This window comes from Apostichopus japonicus, chromosome 2, assembly GCF_037975245.1.
Source record: "Apostichopus japonicus isolate 1M-3 chromosome 2, ASM3797524v1, whole genome shotgun sequence".
NCBI lineage: Eukaryota > Metazoa > Echinodermata > Holothuroidea > Aspidochirotida > Stichopodidae > Apostichopus > Apostichopus japonicus.
The window spans coordinates 9,852,813-9,872,706 of NC_092562.1; the positions used below are offsets into that span (position 1 = coordinate 9,852,813).

At 37.3% G+C, this 19,894-nt stretch overlaps 1 protein-coding gene across 4 annotated transcripts in view; it reads left to right on the plus strand.

Moving 5' to 3' along the window:
- The window catches only part of LOC139977204 (uncharacterized), a 47,957-nt gene that overhangs the window by 24,545 nt on the left and 3,518 nt on the right, over positions 1–19,894 (plus strand). For 3 of the 4 annotated variants that reach the window (XM_071986461.1, XM_071986452.1, XM_071986449.1), the window contains 10 exons: positions 1,276–1,503; positions 3,443–3,585; positions 4,068–4,256; positions 9,132–9,327; positions 12,019–12,141; positions 13,219–13,391; positions 14,244–14,375; positions 15,716–15,783; positions 16,593–16,633; positions 18,571–18,767. In XM_071986461.1, coding sequence (XP_071842562.1) covers positions 1,276–1,503; positions 3,443–3,585; positions 4,068–4,256; positions 9,132–9,327; positions 12,019–12,141; positions 13,219–13,391; positions 14,244–14,375; positions 15,716–15,783; positions 16,593–16,633; positions 18,571–18,767 — 1,490 coding nt within the window. The remainder of the gene's footprint in view (positions 1–1,275; positions 1,504–3,442; positions 3,586–4,067; positions 4,257–9,131; positions 9,328–12,018; positions 12,142–13,218; positions 13,392–14,243; positions 14,376–15,715; positions 15,784–16,592; positions 16,634–18,570; positions 18,768–19,894) is intronic. The other variant, XM_071986454.1, reaches the window with a different exon arrangement.

The following is a 19,894-nucleotide window of genomic DNA, read 5'->3' on the forward strand; positions in this document are numbered from 1 at the left end:
TTTTTTTTTAAATTTTTTGATCGCTTTAGAATTGACAAAAGTATTTAATGTCCCAAAAGTTACATTTGCTACATATAATGTGTTGTATGTTACCATACACTGTAGGTGACAAGCCCAAAAAATCATTTGGGTTCAAATTTTCTTTTATTCAATTGGCTTTTCAGTATATAAAGACATTGAGTTAATGAAGGAGATTTGTTGTCATACAGAAATTATATCGTAATATACCCTATGGTAATTTACTAACATATTTGTAAATTGATCCCGTATATACCCATAGGCCTGTGTCATTGCTTTCCTGTAGTTGCAACCTGCATTTTCTCTGTGTTAATTGGAAAAGTGCAACTGACCAGCTGTCATTGTTACTGATCAGTTGAAAAAGGTGGTAATTAATATAATCCAAGCATTCTTTATCCCCTCTCTATCCATCTTCATTATCCACATACCTCTTAACAAAACCATTAATTCCTCTCTCCCTCAATCCCCCCTCCCACCCATAACCCCCCCCCCTTAGCCCACCACCATGTATATCACCCATATAGTAAACTACACATTAATAATGCTCTATAGGTACTGTAATATTTACCAGAATCATACTGCAGTGGAAGACTTTTATTTAGTTGCCAACTTCTTGGGAGGAACAAAATTGCAAGATACAATAGAAGCTTGTCATAAATTTAGGGTTAACAATTTGGCATTTTGGAAAAATATTTTCCCAGATAGATGATACTTACCTTACACTGACAGAGACATACATTATGTAACAGTGCTGAGCATAGAAACTGCATAAAATAGTTAACACAGCGCATGAAGCCTAATGTGTACAGTTATGAACTCGGAAATATTGATACATCGGCCAGCACATTTGTCCGATAAGTGTTTTTTTGCCTGTACAGAACCACAGAATATTTTTGTCTGAATTTTTAATTTTTTCTCAATGACTATAGTTTGGTAATAAGATACGTTGCCATGATTGTGTGATTATTTACTACGCAATAATTGCCCAAAAAGGAGAAAAAAGATAGCGTAGATCGTTGAGATATGATGAGGCTTCGAAACAGCTGTAGTTACTATAGAATGATAGACTAGAACATAATAAAAAAAAAGGCAACAACCCTCCCACTGTGTGTGTGTGTGTTTAATTATCCCGGGCATTTTCTTCTTGATTTTTTCAAATACCATTATTGTATCACCTTCTGTATCCTCTCAATTTAATTCATATGTACTTCATCATCTAATCTGGCAACATGGTGTGATATCCCCATTAACTTGCAGAGACACCCCCCACTACCGCACCACCTACTACCACAATCACCACAGTATTCGAAACTGAAGCTGTCACAGAATTTGTTACAGAGATGGTCACGGAGCCGGTCCCCGGTCCACCTCAGGGTGATCCGGGCGTCTGTGAAGGAGAACCGGATCCTTGCAGCAATCAGGGAACTTGTATTCCGGTCTATTCTGCTCTCGGATTCAGATGCGATTGTAACGCAGGGTATTTAGGTAAGTAACGCTTATATTTACTCTAAGTGAGAAATATCACTGTGAAAACATCCTTAATTCTAAATGCTTTGGCATGATGAATGGATCGTGAAATAAGTAACAAATTCTATTCAGTTTGTCTTAAATTTAAATCAACCAGAGGCTTTTCATGGGAGTGAAAATATTAGACACTTACTGTAAATATAAAGAGAACAAAAACAAAAAATTGTCAAAAACTGCCCATGTCTACTGCATTTAGCCTGTGTAGGTAAAAAAAATAGAACAACAGGCCCTCTGAACATTTACTTTAAGCAAAATAGGGATGCACCGGATATCCGGCCGGATAGTGAGAAATTATCCGGTTCCGGTTCCGGCCGGATATTTTTCAAAATCCGGCCGGATCTTTTGCAAAATCTGGCCGGATCTTTTGCAAAATCTGGCCTGAATTATTCCTTAAAAAGGTGTTGGTATTAACTTAAATCAATGTAAACTATTTCCAAAAATTAATAAAAACATTCAGAGTAAGGAAAAATTAGGTTTAACATGTGTAATTTAATTTTCTCAATGGTCTGACCCACTGTTTCTAAAGATCAAAATAATACAACTACTGTAATAATATGAAGCTATATACACAATGTACACTCTGCAATTTCATCAGCCTGATCCTGAACAGTGAAATGCTTCCAAATAAATGAGGAAGCCATATTCCAAATCTTATAGTGAAATAACTTTCATTAACACTACTACTTGTCAGAGAGAAACACTTGCATGAAATGAAATGTCCAAAATCCAAACATGTGCATTAGGACCTTAAGAAGTCAAAACAATGGATCTTTTTGTGGACCACTACAGTCCATTTCCTGTCTAGAAAGCTGTCAATTGTTACTCATTGTTTGTGGTCATGGCAATAAACAAATTGTAATCTTGGCACTTTTATATAGATGAAGCAATGGACTAGCAGAGTTTCCAACAAATGGGGTGCCAGTCACAGAAAAAACAGTATCTAATTTTCTCACAGAAAGAGATATCTCTTGTCAACATGAAAGTTCCTAAAAGTTCATGAAAAACCTAAATCATTAAGTGTTCTAATGAACATTCTATTCCATTTTAAAGGATAGATAAAAGATAGATAAGAAGTTTCTTCCACTTCTGGACAGATACAATGCCTTTTTTATTTTATTTTTACAGATAATATTGCAGTGTAAAAATTTGTTACCAAATAATGAATAATAAAAGACAATTCTAAATCCAGATAGTAGTGTTATTACAACAATTATAAATCTTTTTATTCAGTATAAAGTATGAGATTTGTGAAATGTAGCTTCCCATTTTAAAACAAACTTCATAGGTAGTATGTATTTTGCCAGCAAACAAATTTACATACTGTATCAAGCTTGTCCACAATTATATTGTAGTTATTTTATTAAAGAATGTAGATTACACCACTTCAAGTCATTAAATCTCATAAGTGGGGTCTTAATTTCACCTTCTTTATAATATGTGTATACCTAACCTAAGATTTGCTCCTTGTTTCATACTTCTACTTCTTATTTATGATTTTCTTTTGTGTAATGAAAAAATCCAGTTCCGGCCGGATTTTATCCGGCCGGATTTCATGTACTATCCGGTAAAATCCGGTTCCGGCCGGATCCAAAAATTTGGATCCGGTGCATCCCTAAAGCAAAATGCTTTGTACAGTAATTAGGCGTCACCTCATTTTTTGTATTATTGATTTAAAGTATGCTGTTGTGTTGTACAGGTACTGGATGCTTGAATCATTGTGCTTAAGTTTGAATGGTGGAATCAAATCATTTCATTCCTTTTATGAGGGCAAACTTGTTCGAGTCACTTAGTCCTGTTTGAAATTTAGTGAAATGGATCACGATTCAATACAACATTGTTTATTGCCTTGTTTTAATATGAACTCCTAAATCTCTGAAATTTTGCTGATATTAAAAAGGTTTTCGATGTGACAAGTACAACGATCCTTGCGAAACGGAACCTTGTCCGAACAGCCGACCTCACTGTAGAAGTTACGGTGGTGTGACCTTTGACTGCTTGACACACGATGAGTTTAATAATATTACATTGACGACATTCCCAGTAAGTCTTCTGATCATATTTTTTGCCAGATGCAACATTCTTAATTTTCTTTTACTCATTTTCACCTTATTGAATAATATTTTTTTCACATTTTTAATAATATTACCTTGACTACATTCCCAGTAAGTCTTATCATCTTCTGATCTTTGTTTTTCTCAGATGCAACATTCTTTATGTTCTTGTACTCATTTTCACATTATTTAATAATATTTTTTTTTCATTTTTAATAATATCACCTTGACGACATTCCCAGTTAGTCTTATCATCTTCTGATCATAATTTTTGCCAGGTGCAACATTCTTAATGTTCTTGTGCTCATTTTCACATTATTAATAATAATTTTTTACATTTTAACAATGTTGGCTGGTTTTTCTTGTTTCAATATTATTAAATTCTTTACATATATTATATATAATATTATTATTTACGTATATTATATATTTAATAATTAAACTTGTGTTTTTTATTGTTCTGTTTGACAGCCGGACACCCTGACATTTGTTACGATCTCAACCCTGGCTTTGGGAACAGCTTCCTTGCCACTGTTCTGTATATTTATGTTATTATTATGCTACTGCACTACTTGGCGACATCTCCACCCCAAGCCGCCTTACGGGTCAGAATACGTGGAGAACTTTGGAACGAGATACTTTGACAATTACTTCTCAAATGTGAGTTCAAAATTTTGATAAAACCAGTCACAATTTCAGCTACAAAGTGTAAAAGAGGGATCATTCAGTGTGAGATTCATGAGACTCTCCAATACCATACATATTTTACCAGGTTTTCTTACCCACCCATAATTCATCAGCGTATCAAATTAATTCATTTGGAAAAAGTCACTTACACTCTGGATGATATTCGTCAGGATGTCTAACAAATCTCTGCATAAAATCAAAAGAAAGTTTAAGGTTGGTGCAAATAAGGTCCCGAGTTCGAGTCACTCCAAGATTAATGTATGTCGTCCATTTACAGAGTTGTTGACAATGAACAATTCATAATCATGGACGTTAAAATATGAATCTAAGAGACTGACTTCGGTCAGCTTGCGGCTTTGATTAGCCAATGATGGCTTTTTCGCGAGTTCCTGCTTGCAGAATGATCTAAAATACATACATGTACATAAATGAAAACTGAGGTTTAATTGATAAAATACATATATAAATAAAATAAATAAATATATTAAAACAAGGAAAAAGAATGATGTATAATACAGAGCTAAACAGTGCATTATTGATTTAACTCCCAGCATCAATGCTTGTTCCATTGTTGATATATAAAAATAATGAAATTTGTTAAAATCGATTTTGGATGAGTTCATGCATGGCTGAATAATCTGTGATGTCAAAAAATGGCAACTACACTGTTTTTTTGCCCGCGCCCCTCCCTCCCCCCCCCCCATTTTTAGCTCATACCAGCATGCTGGTGTGAGCTATTGTTACAGTGCGGCGTCTATCACTCTATCCGTCAGCAATTGGTAAAACCGCTCCCACTCGCACAGTGTTTGATGGAATTTCATGAAACTTGGACACAAGGACCATTGGGTATAGAGCCATCAGAGATGGTCCAAAATTTGGGGTCAAAGGTCACCTGTGGGCCGTAATGGGCCATTTTGTGGAAATACGCAAAATGCTTCTTCTCCTACAGATTCCATGGTACGATGTTGAGGGTTTGTCACGATAGTGCTATGGTAGTTTTACCTTCAGGGTGTTCATGAATTTGAGATCAAAGATCAACTATAGGGGTCTTTTGTGGCCCGGGCCGCGGCCCTATATTTTCAAATTGCTCCTGTTCGTACAGTGTATGGCCAATTATGATGAAACTTGGTCACAATGTTCCTCGGGATGAGAGTTAAGAGGGGTGTTCGGAAAATTGAGGTCAAAGGTCATTTAGGGGGTCATCGGGGGTCATTCTTTGTAATATTTTCAAATATCTCAATCTCCTCAAGATTTTGATGGATCATATTCAAAGTTGAACTGATGATTGTTGGATTGTGTATGAATAAGGTGATGCCTAAAAATGTTTGGTCAAAAGTTAATTAATTACAATTAATCCCCATTGTTTAAAAAAATCTGAGCCTTCACTTTTTGCCAAAGCTCCTTTAATTTGTCTCCCAATCCCTGCAGTGTTTGTTTACATTTGTGGTTAAGCTCTGCAGAGGCTGTTAGTGGAATTAAAGCAGGACTGGGAGTTGTTATTAACTGTTGAACTGTAAGCATGAGAGCCCTATAGCCAATCAGCACTTGCTGATTCTTAGAACTCTTTGAGCCTGAGGTATGTAGGCAGTTTGTGAAGTTATGTCTTGTAGGGAGTGCTTGTTATGTCTGCTAAGGTAGAGGGGAGAAAGTTGAATAGGGTAGGCCAGTGGTATTGTTTGAGAGAGTGGGTAAAATAGGATTTAAAGGGGAAAATAGGAATTATAGCCAGTGGTGTGGCCAGGATTCTGCTAACGGGGGGGGGGGGGGGGGGGGGTTATCCCTCATGGGCCCAAAATTGGTTTTGTGGGCCCTACATTTTTCAGCTTGAAAAGGTATGAGCTTCTGCACCATTGGTGCTCTAGTTTTCAATATGAAAAGATTATAATATTTTAGCAATTGGAAACACCATAAGAAATATGTAACAGGATGTCGTTTCTATATTGACAAAGTACTGTATGATCAAGTGACATTAAACAGTGATGACCAAGGGCTCCTAAATGTATCAGTGAATAGTAATGAAAACTTGCAAGACAGTTTGATGTGTTTTCCATAAAATGGCCGGCCAAAGCACCATCGATTTTTTTTTTTTTTTTCATTCAGGAGAAATCCACGGTTTTCTCAAATGGTCTTACAAATTGTGTAATAAGGATTCAGAAATGTGCTAAAACTGTAAACTATGAAGTTATATGTTAGCAGCAATGGAAATGGCTTTCAAGAGGGCATGGGAGATGGACCAATGCATTTCTTTTGTTGTTGCTCTATATACTCCCCCACACATATTTTCCTAGGTATACAAGTTTATGGCATGGTACAATCTCCATCTCATGTTTAATACCAATAAACAAAAATACTCAACATGGTTTTTCTCTTTGTTTTCTACCTATTTATAAATCCTATGAATGTGACTAGCTTCAGAAAGTATTCTCAGTGTGATGTATGGATTTAGTAATTTTTTTCGTAGAGGCTCACATATTTTTCTAGTTTTTGATGAAAAGTTCATCTGGTTGTGTCTATATATAACATGAAATTTAAGCTAAAGCTATTACACATGCATTAAAAAAAAAACTCGGTCAAAATATAACTAATGAACATATGAAACACTGAAATGGTTTATAAAAGTCACTGCAGTGTAATTTGACGATGAAGTACGAAGGGAAAGATAAAGTGCATGAAACTAAAAGAAGAACAAAAATTCACTTCCGGAGGTCATGCAAAATCACACATTGAGCAACAATGAAACTCGTCATCACGAGGTCTTTGAAATGGAAATGATTTTTGGTTTCGATGATAATCGTAACCTTTGCAATCATGCGTGTGTGTATGTGTGTGTGTATGTGTGTGTGTGTGTGCGTGCGTTTGTGACGCCCAGCTTGTAAACACGATATCTCAAGAAGGGAAGCTTGGACAGTTCTCATATTTGGTACATAGGAGTATCTTATTGAGTACAAGAAGCCTATTGTTTTTGGTGTAGGTCAAAGGTCACTTGGGGTCACCAGGGGTCAAATAGTGAAAAGCTTGTAAACATGATATCTCAAGAAGCAAAGCTTGGATTGATTTCATTTCTGGTATGCAGGTTGACCACATTTAGTACAAAAAGCCTATCGTTTTTGGTGGATATCGAAGGTCATTTAGGGTCACCAGGGGTCAACTTGTAAAAACCTTTTCATAATATACGGTATCTCCCATCGTCCAGCCGATAAGTATATGACATGGGCGATTCGCCTCATAAGAACAGGAGAGCCTACTGACAATTGAAAATGATCTTACGGGCATCCGTAGATTTGAATCTGAACTCGCGACAATATCCCCATTGACTTAAGTGTGTCGCTAGAAGTCCTGAATTGCTATGTACATATCTACATACATGTACAGTGTCTTCCAAGGCTTGCTTGCAGACCATAGATATATAAAAGTGCTAGAGCTACTTCAACACTTGTGACTCATCCGTATGGATATTTTGCTAAAGAGTTGATGTGATTTTGATGGAATAGTGCACTTGAATGGCGAAGCATGCCTTCTCTAGAAAATATTTGTAGATCATTGGTAGTTCTGGTTGGATGTAAGGTTGCACAGGTACCACGAATTTCAAAACATTTCTTGGCCAGCTGCCAAGGAGAAACTAGGTCAAGCACCTGTGAACTTGAGATTTGCTTTCACTCCATGGAGTTGGCTGTAACAATGTTGGCCTAGTTTTTCTCAATAATTTGTGAAACTACCATTGACAGGGTGTGACAAGGTTGATATTTTGGGACTAGTTGTGAATGGGGTAAGGGATTGTTTCAAAACATAACAGTCATGTGATCCAATGTCAACAAAGGTCAATCAGGGGTCAAAACTAGTATTTTTGCAATAACTTGAGAACCAAATGTCCATTAAGGTTGGGACTTAAGCTATTGTAATACAATAGTAGACCTGAATTTGGGTGACCTTTGACCTCAGGTTGACCTCCAGTGACCTGTATAAGCTTCTTTCAAGTTGATTCTTTGAAGTCTTGTGGGCAAATTCCAATCTAAATTGGCCATAAGTGGACTCCTCTGCAACCTTAATGTGCGAAGTTATTAGAGATTTGGTTTGGTTTGTAATACTTGGTGTGCGGATTCATAACATTGAGTACAAGAACCCTATTGTTTTTGATGGAGGTGTGTATAACCACGTATAGACTGACCTGTGTTAGCATGCCATAGTGTTATTGTAACAGCTAGTTCTGGTTATACTAACAAGCAGAAGTCTAGTGCATTGAAGTCATCGAAACCTCAATGCATTTTGCATTCTGGTTTCTTTTGTTTCATTTGTAGAGGCATTGTTTAATATCAAAATTAGCATTTGCATTGGATAAAAGTATACCTTATTTTTTGATATATAATGTTGTATTTTGTGATGCTCTGTCTTATTCTGCCCAACCTATGTAATATTGATATGTAATTCAGGGACCCCAACACAGTGTTGAGATTTTGTCTTCGTTTTTTGGGGGGGTGGGAGGGGAGGGGGGCTTATTTCATAGTTACTAATGAGATTTTGATGGAACAATAAACTAATGTGGTTATTTTCTGGTACCCAAATGTCCTTTAATCAGAAAGTCTAGGCCAATGGCATACCATCTGTTTGTAATAAATTGGAATTGCACCAGTTTGCAAAATCCTTTTCCACTTTGATGTTTATACCTTCAATATCGTTATTCACGGTGAAATGTTTGGTGGAAATATCAAATTATCTATTCCGATACTTTCATCTATAATTTATCGCTACAGTATTTTTTCCACCAGATTATGGACTTGTCAACAAGGTATAGTCTGTATTCATGATCACTAACTCGTTAAATTTTGTTTTGACCTTTGTCTTTCTATACAGGCTCCATCAACCGTCTACAGCAAACACGAGAACCCAAAATACGGGCATCTGAGGGACAGATGGATGGTGTTCTCTGAGAGGCTTACCGTGGGAAAGATTCTCTTCTCCGGTGAATTTTCCTATGTATGCGAGGGAATGCTCACAAAGGACAGTACGGACAGGAGTGGGGTCAAAGTAGCCGTGAAAACAATCAAAGGTGAGTTGAAGTCCAGAAGTTGTGCATTTATACCGTAACGGACCTGTCTACTGTGCAGGGTATACTCAACACAGGTTTGACAGTGACAAGGGGTTTGGGGGGAGGGGGAGAGGGTGGGGAAGGCAAGGATCAGACAATGTTCAATAGGGTTGTAATTGACATTTGTGGTGGAACCAAAACAGAGTGAAAATTAATCAAAATTAGTTGCCGAGGCACCCCCCGCCACCCCTCCTCCTTCCTCTACTGGTATCAGGAGCATTCTGGCTGAGACCATAGTCACACAAATTTGAGTGGTTTTTCCTAGCAATATTTCATATCTGTGGAATATTTTTTTTTAAATAACGATTTATGTGATATATATATCTACCCGTCCACCTGCATTTCGACTCAATAATCAGACAAATCTTCTTACAACACTGAACATTTCTACAGCACTGAAAACTTGGTCTGATGCGCGCCCCCTAGACCCCAATCTCAAATTTGTGATGGGGTCCATGCAACAGCATAGGCGTAGGAGCCTCATTTGATTTGGGGGGGCTGTAACCACTTGCCCGAAAAATATAACCAAAATTTTTCGTGCGCTCCGCGCGCGTTCCACATGTTAATGTGCATATCATATATAGGCATTCATCGCTTATTGCCAATAATAATAACATCAATCATTTTTCGTGTTATTACCCTTCCATATTGGTTAAAATTATTGGGGAATTCGTTACAACAATAAGGATAATAATATAAGTTTAGCTATTGAAAAACAAATTGCAAATTCTTCTTCTTTCAGTAGGTGCCTGTGGCGGAGCTAGGGATTTTGGCCAGGGGGGAGAGAATGGTCTGTAGGGGCGCTTTCGACACTATCTAAGCGGAGCGCCACCACTGGTTGGCGCGGAGCGTAGAAAAACAAAATTTTGAGTAAAGATACTCCCTAGATCGCCGGAAATGACCCTTTCCAGGCCTAGCTTATTTGCAGATAAACGAAGAATAAATAGGTGTCATCGCCATTTGCCAGAAAATTGCACCAACAAAATGTGACAAATGTCAATAGGTATTTGAGAGCGCAATAAAAAAGTCAATAATCGCGAATAAGTAGAAAGTGGTAAAAAGCTGAAAAGGGCGCCAGCAGTCCATTTGAGTCCGTCAGGGGGGCATCCGCCCCCTCTGACTGTATGGACGCTCCGCCACTAGTAGGTGCCCGAAAAATTCTCAGCATAGTGCCCAAATTTTCACCCAAAAAATTGAAAACACACTGCAAATTATTATTCTTTCAGTAGGTGCCCGAAAAAAATTCTCAGCATATTGCCCGAATTTTCATAAAAAAATTTGAAAAACACATTGCAAATTATTCTTCTTTCAGTAGGTGATCGAAAAATTCTCAGCATATTGCCCGAATTTTTAACAAAAAATTGAAAAACACATTGCAAATTATTATTCTTTCAGTAGATGCCCGAAACATTCTTAGCATATTGCCGAATTTTCAAAAAAAAAATTGAAAAACACACTGCAAATTATTATTCTTCCAGTAGGTGCCCGAAAAATTCTCAGCATATTGCCCGAATTTTCACAAAAATAATTGGTTGGGGGGGCTGCAGCCCCCCCAGCCCCCCGCCTCCTACGCCTATGTGCAACAGTGTTTTTTTACCTTTACAAAAGTTGAAAACATTAAAAAATTGTGTCTGGACATTAAGATCCCACCAGTGGTGCTATGGTACAGATCTAAATGTGAATGTCTCATCATGATATTTTTTTTTTTGTCATAATGTAAATGAGGAATGAACGAATGATGAACAGCTGTGTAAAATTAAGGGAACTCTCCCATCTAGAAAAGTCAGTGTGAGTTAAAGTAGTCCACCTACAAATTAACGACTCCAACATTTCAGGATATCAAAGAGGGAAGGAAGATGGAATAACAGTATTCATTACCATGTATAGGCTGTAGGAAAGATAACAGAGGTAATAATGAACCTGAAATGCAAGTACTGATTCATCAGACAGAAGCTCAAATTCTAGCAAACTGGTATTACAGGAGTAGAGCATATAATGCCGTAAATATTATACTTGAAAATTTCAAGGCATAAATTGATTTAATTGATTAAATTGATGTATGTTCCAGGTTAGGTCATACAACTGAATGTATTTGTAATGAACTCTTTCTGCTATAGTACGTACGAGCGTTACGACTCGGCAAGCTAGCTAGCGCTGTATATGATGAACTGAAACTCTGCTACATACAGTACCATAGATCAGTGTGTATATTGCACATACTGCATGTATACTACTGTATCATGTAGGTTCAGTTTCTGTATACATTGTTTACACTACTGGGAGTCGAGTTTCAGCGTGTTGCCATAGTGATGATTTGAACACGGCATTTCGCTCCCATCAAGCGATGCTTCTCTCGGATTCATTGTATAGACCCTTTAAGGTTAGCATGCATGTAAATTACCTGATAATATTAAGTTTATTATGATTTATTTATTTTGTAACAAGTACTTCTACAGTACCATGGAAACCTTTGGTAGCTTTGATCAAGGGGAATATGTGTTGCAAGTGATGGTGACCATACAAGGGAAAACAAAAACATTTTATATGGAATGCCTGCATATGTTTCAAGTTGTCTTCTTGTGCCATATGTTTTCTAATATATCTTGCATGGTTGTAAAAAGTTTGCATAGGTACCATCCTTTTCTCTTACAGACCCCCGTGACAAACTATCGATGGAAGAATTGAGAACAGAATTTGAGGTTCTGGGAAATGTAGGAAGACATCCTAACATAATCTTTCTGATGGGAATTTGTTTCAAACTCATCGATGAACAGAGTAAGTATTGCATAGATGACAAATGACAATGCTTTGTTGATAACGGGGGCAAGGATGGGGGGGGGGGAGATTTGAGGGTAGAGGGAATGGAAGGGGGCACATGAGAGTCTGAAAGCAAGTTGTTGTTCATCAGTATTCTAACTCCTTTACCATATATCTTCTCGGTTCATTGACGTTACTGGTGGAAGGTTTAGTACAGTTTCCTTCTCATTCAGAAAGAAATGATTAGACTGTGGCTTAAATAACCAGTTAGTGACCAAACTAACATCTGGTCATAATGCTATATATGCAAAGCTGACACCTACCTAAATTATGAAAAGAAATCTCCTTATAACAGCTCTGTTATAACTTTTTTCAAAAAGTGAAACACTTTCTTGAGATATTACCTGTGTATGTGTTTAGCTACTCCCCTCCTCTTTTACCTGTCTGCCCATAACATATGCACTCTAATAAACCTTTAATAACCTAATAATAAACCTAATAAATCTTTTTTTCAAAAATTGGTAACAGTTTTTGCAATGTACCCCCAGGTACCCATGTGCGTGTAATGATATGTTTGACACTGTTATGTGAAGAAACTATCAAAGTAGATATTTTCAAGCTCAGGTGTGTTAATATCTTTGGATGTCATTTTGTCAACAAGGTTATGTTCGTCTACTTCGAACACCATAATTGCAACAGCTGCAAATGATTTCTTCAGTTTTTTTAAGAAATGATTTAAATATGCAAAACATAGCAAGACCTCTATGTGGTATTTGAAAAGTAAATAACTTCATATAAAAATGCGCCCTTCAATACCACTGCCATAACAGTTTCCCTGCCTTGGGAATTTTATTTGGCTCTCGTGGTAGATCACTGGAAATTTGAGCTGAGGAAGTTTCTTTTCCAAGCTCGTTTCCTTTGCTAGGCTTGGTGAATTGATTAAGTAACACAGATGTTAATGTTCCAGACTAATAACCTTGAAAGGTGCAGAAGTGGCCAGTAGCGAAAAATGAACATCAGTCTTACTAAAGGGCGTGTGTGACGAGATGGATACAAATGTTGCATTATTTGTTTTTTTTATAAACATGTCAACAGGACAAATGTGCTTAGTGCTGCAGTACGTATCGAGGGGTGACATGTTGCGTATCTTAAGACGCTGTCGAAGCCGTCGTAGGGACCAAGGTCCAGTGGAGCCCTTGCCACCCCATGAACTTCTCTCCTTTGGTATGGATGTTGCTAAGGGCATGAGACATCTCAGCACATACAAGGTAAAATAAAGACGAGACATGGGGTATCCTCAAGATATGGGAAACAGTACTTGGTTGTTGTGTGAATTGTAATGCCAATGCAACACTGTCTGCTTCTCAGCTCATCTATCATCTCAGCCTTAACAATAATATAATAATAATACTTGCTTTTTTATATAGCGCTTTATACCAGCGATAGGTCTCAAAGCGCTTTACAGAGGTTATATTACCCCTGGTCAATGATAACCTATCCCAGAGACAATCCCTCCAGTCGGCAGAGGTTATATACTGCGCCCAATGACAAGTTACCTCACAGGTACCCATTTAACCCCTTAAACCATTTGTTTTCAACTGTTAAACTGAAATGGCAAATTGCGCAAATGACAGAGAGAGGAAGGGATTACATTGTTTTCTTTACATCATTTCAGGATATCTGATACGTCCTAAAATGTTATGAGTTAAAGCATCTATGTTTCCAATCACTTCCCTGTCTTCTCACTGCAACTGCACTCTACAATGTCAAAAAGTGCACTTTTGTACCCTTTAGCAGGGTCCTCTCTCTCAGAGTCTCCGACTGGACCATCCGGGTCCATGTACTAGCTGTTCTTTCCACCATCCAAAGTGTCTGCCAACACACCTGTCATTCATTTATGTACACAATCATTTGTTTATCGAGTTATGGATCAATGTTCCCAATGAATAGTCACTGAATCATTGTGATTGTATTTTCCACATTTTCATTGAATACCCAAGTGATGAAACCCTAACATAATACTGTCTAATTATGTGCAATCATGGAGATAAACACCAGCTGCCAGTTCATGATTTAACTCTCTCTAAATATTAACATTTATACCTATTGTATCAACACAGTTTGTACACCAAGCTCTATGTGCCAGGAATGTTGTGATAACATTCAACAACAGGGCCAAGCTGTGTGACTTTGCGTCATCTACCGTCGTCAAACATTTTGACGAGTTCATACCATTCCTGGAACCGAGGAAGGTAAGAAAAATACATATCTCTAATCTTTTCTTCGTAATTTTTTTTGCCATTGAAAATTCTAGATATTCACAATTAGCTAAAACATTTAGAAATGTGGAATCGATGTCTGGCAAAGATATATTTTTGACATTGGATAAGAACTTCACCTCTTTCTGACCTAGTTTTGTAACTCTTACCTTATAGCTTTGGCTACCCCTCCACCTAAAGCAGGGTTTTCCTAACTTTATCCCCCCACGAACCCCCTGTGGATGTCAGAGTTGTCCACGAACCCCCAACTTTTCGAGACACTATAATACGCATAACAGTGCTTCGTAAAAGATTAAATTCATAGTGTAATAATGTAATGAAAATGCACGGAACGGTACTACTATGGCAACATATGCGTATGGAACGGGATAAGAGTTTGTCGATAGGTACAACTTCTGTACTTCACTCAATTATATGATATCTCAGATTTTAGTTGAACAAAATTATTCCAGTTTTGACTTTCAGAAACGTCTCACGAACCCCCTGGGAAGGACTCACGCACCCCCTGGGGGTTCATGCTCCCCAGTTAGGGAACCCCTGATCTAAAGGATGAATCTATGTGGTTTTGATTAAATGCAAATTGCAAAATGAGGCTTATTGAATCTAGTAATCAGTTGAAGTTTTTTGTCCCAATAATGGAAGATCATCATGTTTTTCATCTGCAAATGTATGAAGCTGGCATATCTTTGAAGTTTTGTCTCATAATGCTCTTGCCAAGTTTCAGTTTTATTGAACGAAGGTAACAGTCAGGTATGAGAAGTTGTGGGAAATTCGATGCAAAATATGGCTTTAAGATCACATTAACTATGTGGATTCAGCGATTGTTATCAAAGTAGTGTTGATGTACCTCATACTACCAGGGTTCAGGATGGAGATTTATAGCAACCCCCCCATCCCCCAAAAAATAAGAAGTTCTCCTCCCCCCTCCTTCCTCCCAGTGATTAGACCATATTGGCTTTCCAATCTAATATTCTTTATCAGTTTTCGTTCAAAATCTGCTACCCCTAAATAAGTAGATGTTATAGGTATTACATCGCCAAAAGCAGATCATTTGTGAAAGTTTTTTCTTTTCAGTTAATGAGCAGGTTTCTCTATTTTTCATCACAAATGCAGGTACCCTACATTTTACAAATTCAAAATTGGGAGTATCATCCTAGAATGAAATATAACAATTTTAGTCACATGTAACTGTAGTATTTAATCACCCTGCCTATAAACTGCGGTTTAAGATTTAAGATCAAAGCTATAACAAAGTTTGTTTTAATAGCCTATATACATGAATCAGATCGCTTTCATTCATTTCTTGCATATAGGTATACATGAGACGCTGGATGGCATACGAAGCAGTAGTCCACGGGAAGTACTGCCTCAAGAGTGATGTGTATGTATTGAAGTTTATGTTTGAAATCTGCATAAGAAGATGTTTTTTACAAGAAATCCAATAAGTCTCAATTTGTAAAAAAAAAAATGTTTAGGAATTCCCAAAAAGTAATTTCTATATACATGAACTTTTATTGCATATGCATAAATGTGTCGCATATATGCATGAGTTTGTGAAATGTTTCCCCTTGTTTTAATATCACAGTTAGCATTAATTGTAAAAAAAGTAAATCCCAAAGAAAAACTGCATTTCAAGGAACCAAACAGTGAAATTACCTTCTCATATACTCCTTTACAAACAAGAAAATTTTCATTGGATACATGCCAGTACGGATCTAGATAATTAGGTGAAAGTTTTTTTAGGTTTTGCACTCTTGGCTCAAATTTACCCTTATTTGTATATAAAGAAACTTGATGAAGTTGATGAAGTATGTCACATGGAACTTACAGTTTAAGATCGATTCTGAAACCGTCTGTTCTGTGTGGCTATTGACTGCATGATTAATTTACAAACATGTTGTTCGAAGTGTTTTTATCTAAGTTTGACACTATTGTGGTGGAAGTAGTGAACAAGATATGCATGTAAAATTGTAGGGGAAGGGGGGGTGGGGGCGGTGGTTGACGCTATTGTGGTTGAAGTAACGAACAAGACATGAGCAGAAAATAGTGGTTGTTTTCTTAAGTTAGCTGAATGTTCGAGAAAAGAAGCTTGCTATATACAGGTTATTCTGACACTTCTATATGCATGCAAGCTTGTGAATTAATTTTTTTTTTTTTTGATCCTTTTATTTCTTTTTTCATCTCTTTTAGATGGTCTTATGGTATTCTTCTTTGGGAAATTGCAACATTAGGTAAGAAATAAGATCAAGTGAAATAAGGGGTTAATCAACGGTCTAGCGTGCGTTACTCACAGGATTAATGCACGATCGGGGGATAATGCAAGCGATGCACAAGGGCGGAGCCCGAGTGCATCCAGCGATAGCATTAACACCCGGAGTGCATTAATCATGTGAGTAACGCACGCTAGACCATTGATTAACCCCGTTCATTCATACACTACCATTTGTGTGGGGGAAAAATCATAAAACAAAACATTTTTGGTTACATATAACCAAAGATTTATTAAAGTGATGCCCCGTAATTTTACCATGCGTTACTCACAGATTAACCACGGTCAGCTGACCTGAATGGACCAATAGGATTTAGGAATCTTTACTAAGTATGAATGAAAGATGGTTGTTTGATGACTCCTAAACAAAGTGTTTGACAAAATTGATTGTACTTCAGTTGATGATTCACTGTTCAACATTTCTTGTTTTTCTTTCTTGTTAGTTGCCGGTATAATGGATGGCAGTTTGATGGGGGGGGTTTTTTGCTTTCTTTTTGATAAATTTTGAGTGCAAAGGAATGTGAATGAAAGTGGTCATCAACGACCAAAAGCTCCAATTGGTCAAAGACCTTCGAGGGCATTGTACACTTTTTAATGATCGCAGGAGCTTCTACAACCTGTTTATACAATATTTAAAGAGGATTTGAAGTAGACCTTCGTACTGTATGGTACTTAGCTCACCCTCTTATGTGAAAACACTGACGGCATAGGAAATTTGGCTAGTCGTTTTAAAGATATATTTGATGGTACTCTTTGAGACAATTTCCTATTACGGTTATAAAGACCTCAAAGTTTGTTTACTGTAAACTGGAATGTACAAAATGAATGCTTTTACATTCAAAGAAAAGTGAATTTACCAATCATTTGACAATCTCAAGATTAGCTTTGGTCGTTTGACGAGTTAATTTCAATAACGTAGCGTGTAAAAGCAGTTCTGTTGAGATTCTTAATTCGTAAATAATTTTAGGCTTTGCTCTTCACTGCATATTCTACAAAGGCACTCTTTGCTTTTTTCTCCCAAGGGTTAGAAGATAGAAAGTTCCCTTTCATATTTTCATTTCATTCATTTGAAAAAATACCCTTTAATACCACTGCCATAACAGTTTACCTGCCTCAAGCGTTTTTAATAGGCTCTCGCAGTAGATGGCGAGAAATATGAGCTGTGCAAGTGACTTTTCCATGCTCATTTCCTTTGCTAGGCTTGACAAATTGATTACGGAACAGACAGGCTACCGTTACAGATTAATCACCTTGAAAGGTGAAGAAGTTTGCAGTTACGACTTTGACCTGGTTAGCCCTCGCTTGGTTTATACCCAGAAAAAAATGGCGATTTGCCGGTATCACTTCACCAAGGTGCAACCAGAGCTGTCTTGATTATCTTTCTGCTCCTGCTCTTCTGTGAAACTTTACATTGGAAAATGCGCCCTTTAATACCCCTGCCATAACATTTTACCTGCCACTAGCATGTTATTACGCTCTCGCAGTAGATCAGGAAAATTTGAGCTGAGGAAGTGACTTTTCCACGCTCGTTTTCTTTGCAAGGCATGGCGAATTGATTACGTAAAACACAGACTGATGTTCAAGACTAATAACCTTGAAAGGTGAAGAAGTGGCCAGTGGCGAAAAATCAACGTCAGTCTTACTAAAGTGTGGGTTTTCAAATGATCCTGGCTGCAGCTGTCTCTGTAGATAAGATGAGGAAGATAGCTTTGGTTACTTCTTAGATAGTGTGATACTACCCAGAAAATCACCATTTTCCCAGGTATAAACCAAGCGAGGGCTATAAGCCAGGTGGAATTTCATAATGTGAATGATGGGAATTTATGAATTGACTGTAAAGAGAGAATTAAGTCAACTAAAAACAAAAATCTGGAATTATCTTTCTCTCCGTATATTCAGGTGGTATCCCATTCCATAACATCAAGGATGAAGATCTAACACGGGCAATATCGAACCACGAGCGTATGGACTGGCCCCCGCATATATCTCATGAGTTTAATGATATCATGCTGAGATGCTGGCACAGAAATCCCGAGAGCAGACCAAACTTTGATCTCCTCTACAGGGAAATGAAGCGATTTGTGAAACATCCAAAAGTAAGTTTTCACAGCTCATATTTCACATTTTTATATTATGTATGGATGATTAATGAAAGCAGCAATCAAGTACATTGTACTGCCTGTACACAAATATAAAACTTAACCAAAAGTAAGTTTTCACAGGTTTATACCATGTATGGATGATTAATGAAAGCAGCAATCAAGTACTTTTTACTGCCTGTACACAAATATAAAACTTGCATTAGTTGAAGAGTTGCATTAGTTTGATATCAGATATATTTTCCGTTCTATGTGACCTTTGAAATCAATTAATATTGCAACACATAGCACATTTACATTGGATACAACTAGGACCTCTTCGCAGGAGTTTCCATGCATTTCTTTGAAGGCGTGGACTGTTTATTAAACATAGTCCTGGAGGGTGACGGGGGGGGGGGCAAAGAGGGGAGGGGGATTTTTGTATAATAAACGTTGCTTGTGTTCAAAATTTTGCTATAGTTGTCAACTTTTGAAGTAAACTTTCAGTAAATATTTTGAAATCTTTTAGAGAGTTGGTGTCTGGTAGAAATGTTTTATTAAAGGCAGGTCCTGAAAATTGTGGGAGCAGAAACATACATACTTGTCCACCCCCACCTCCCACTTCAAATGAGTCTAATTTGTAATCGCAAATTCATGGTGAATTTTTGCTATTATTTTCAAAAGTTCCTCTTGTTATTAAGTAGGCAAGTTAACCACTGAAATCATCATTTTGGGAATGACTGAAAAGTCCTTGACCACCTCTTGTTTCACCTATTCTTTACTCTTTGAACTGTATCATGTTTGTATGAATCATCAACAGTGTACAATGCTAATCACCAGAATAGTGTTTACTTTAGGTACTGAGATGATAAGCAGATATGATGCGAATAAATAACATGAAAATATCAGATGGTGGTAAAAACTGGCAATAATTACAATAATGTGAAGTTTAATTTTAAATAGAAAAGAAAGATTGCTGTGCTATGAAATTGCTCAATCATGTTCACTGTTGAATCTAATTAAAACTCTTGTCCACAACCCAGTGAGTGCTAAGTCCTCCTTCTTCCCCCATCCCATTCCCTACCCCCCCCCCCACCCACCCCCCCCCCCGGGCTTGTCTTCCTAGCAAAGAAGCAGAGAGTTTA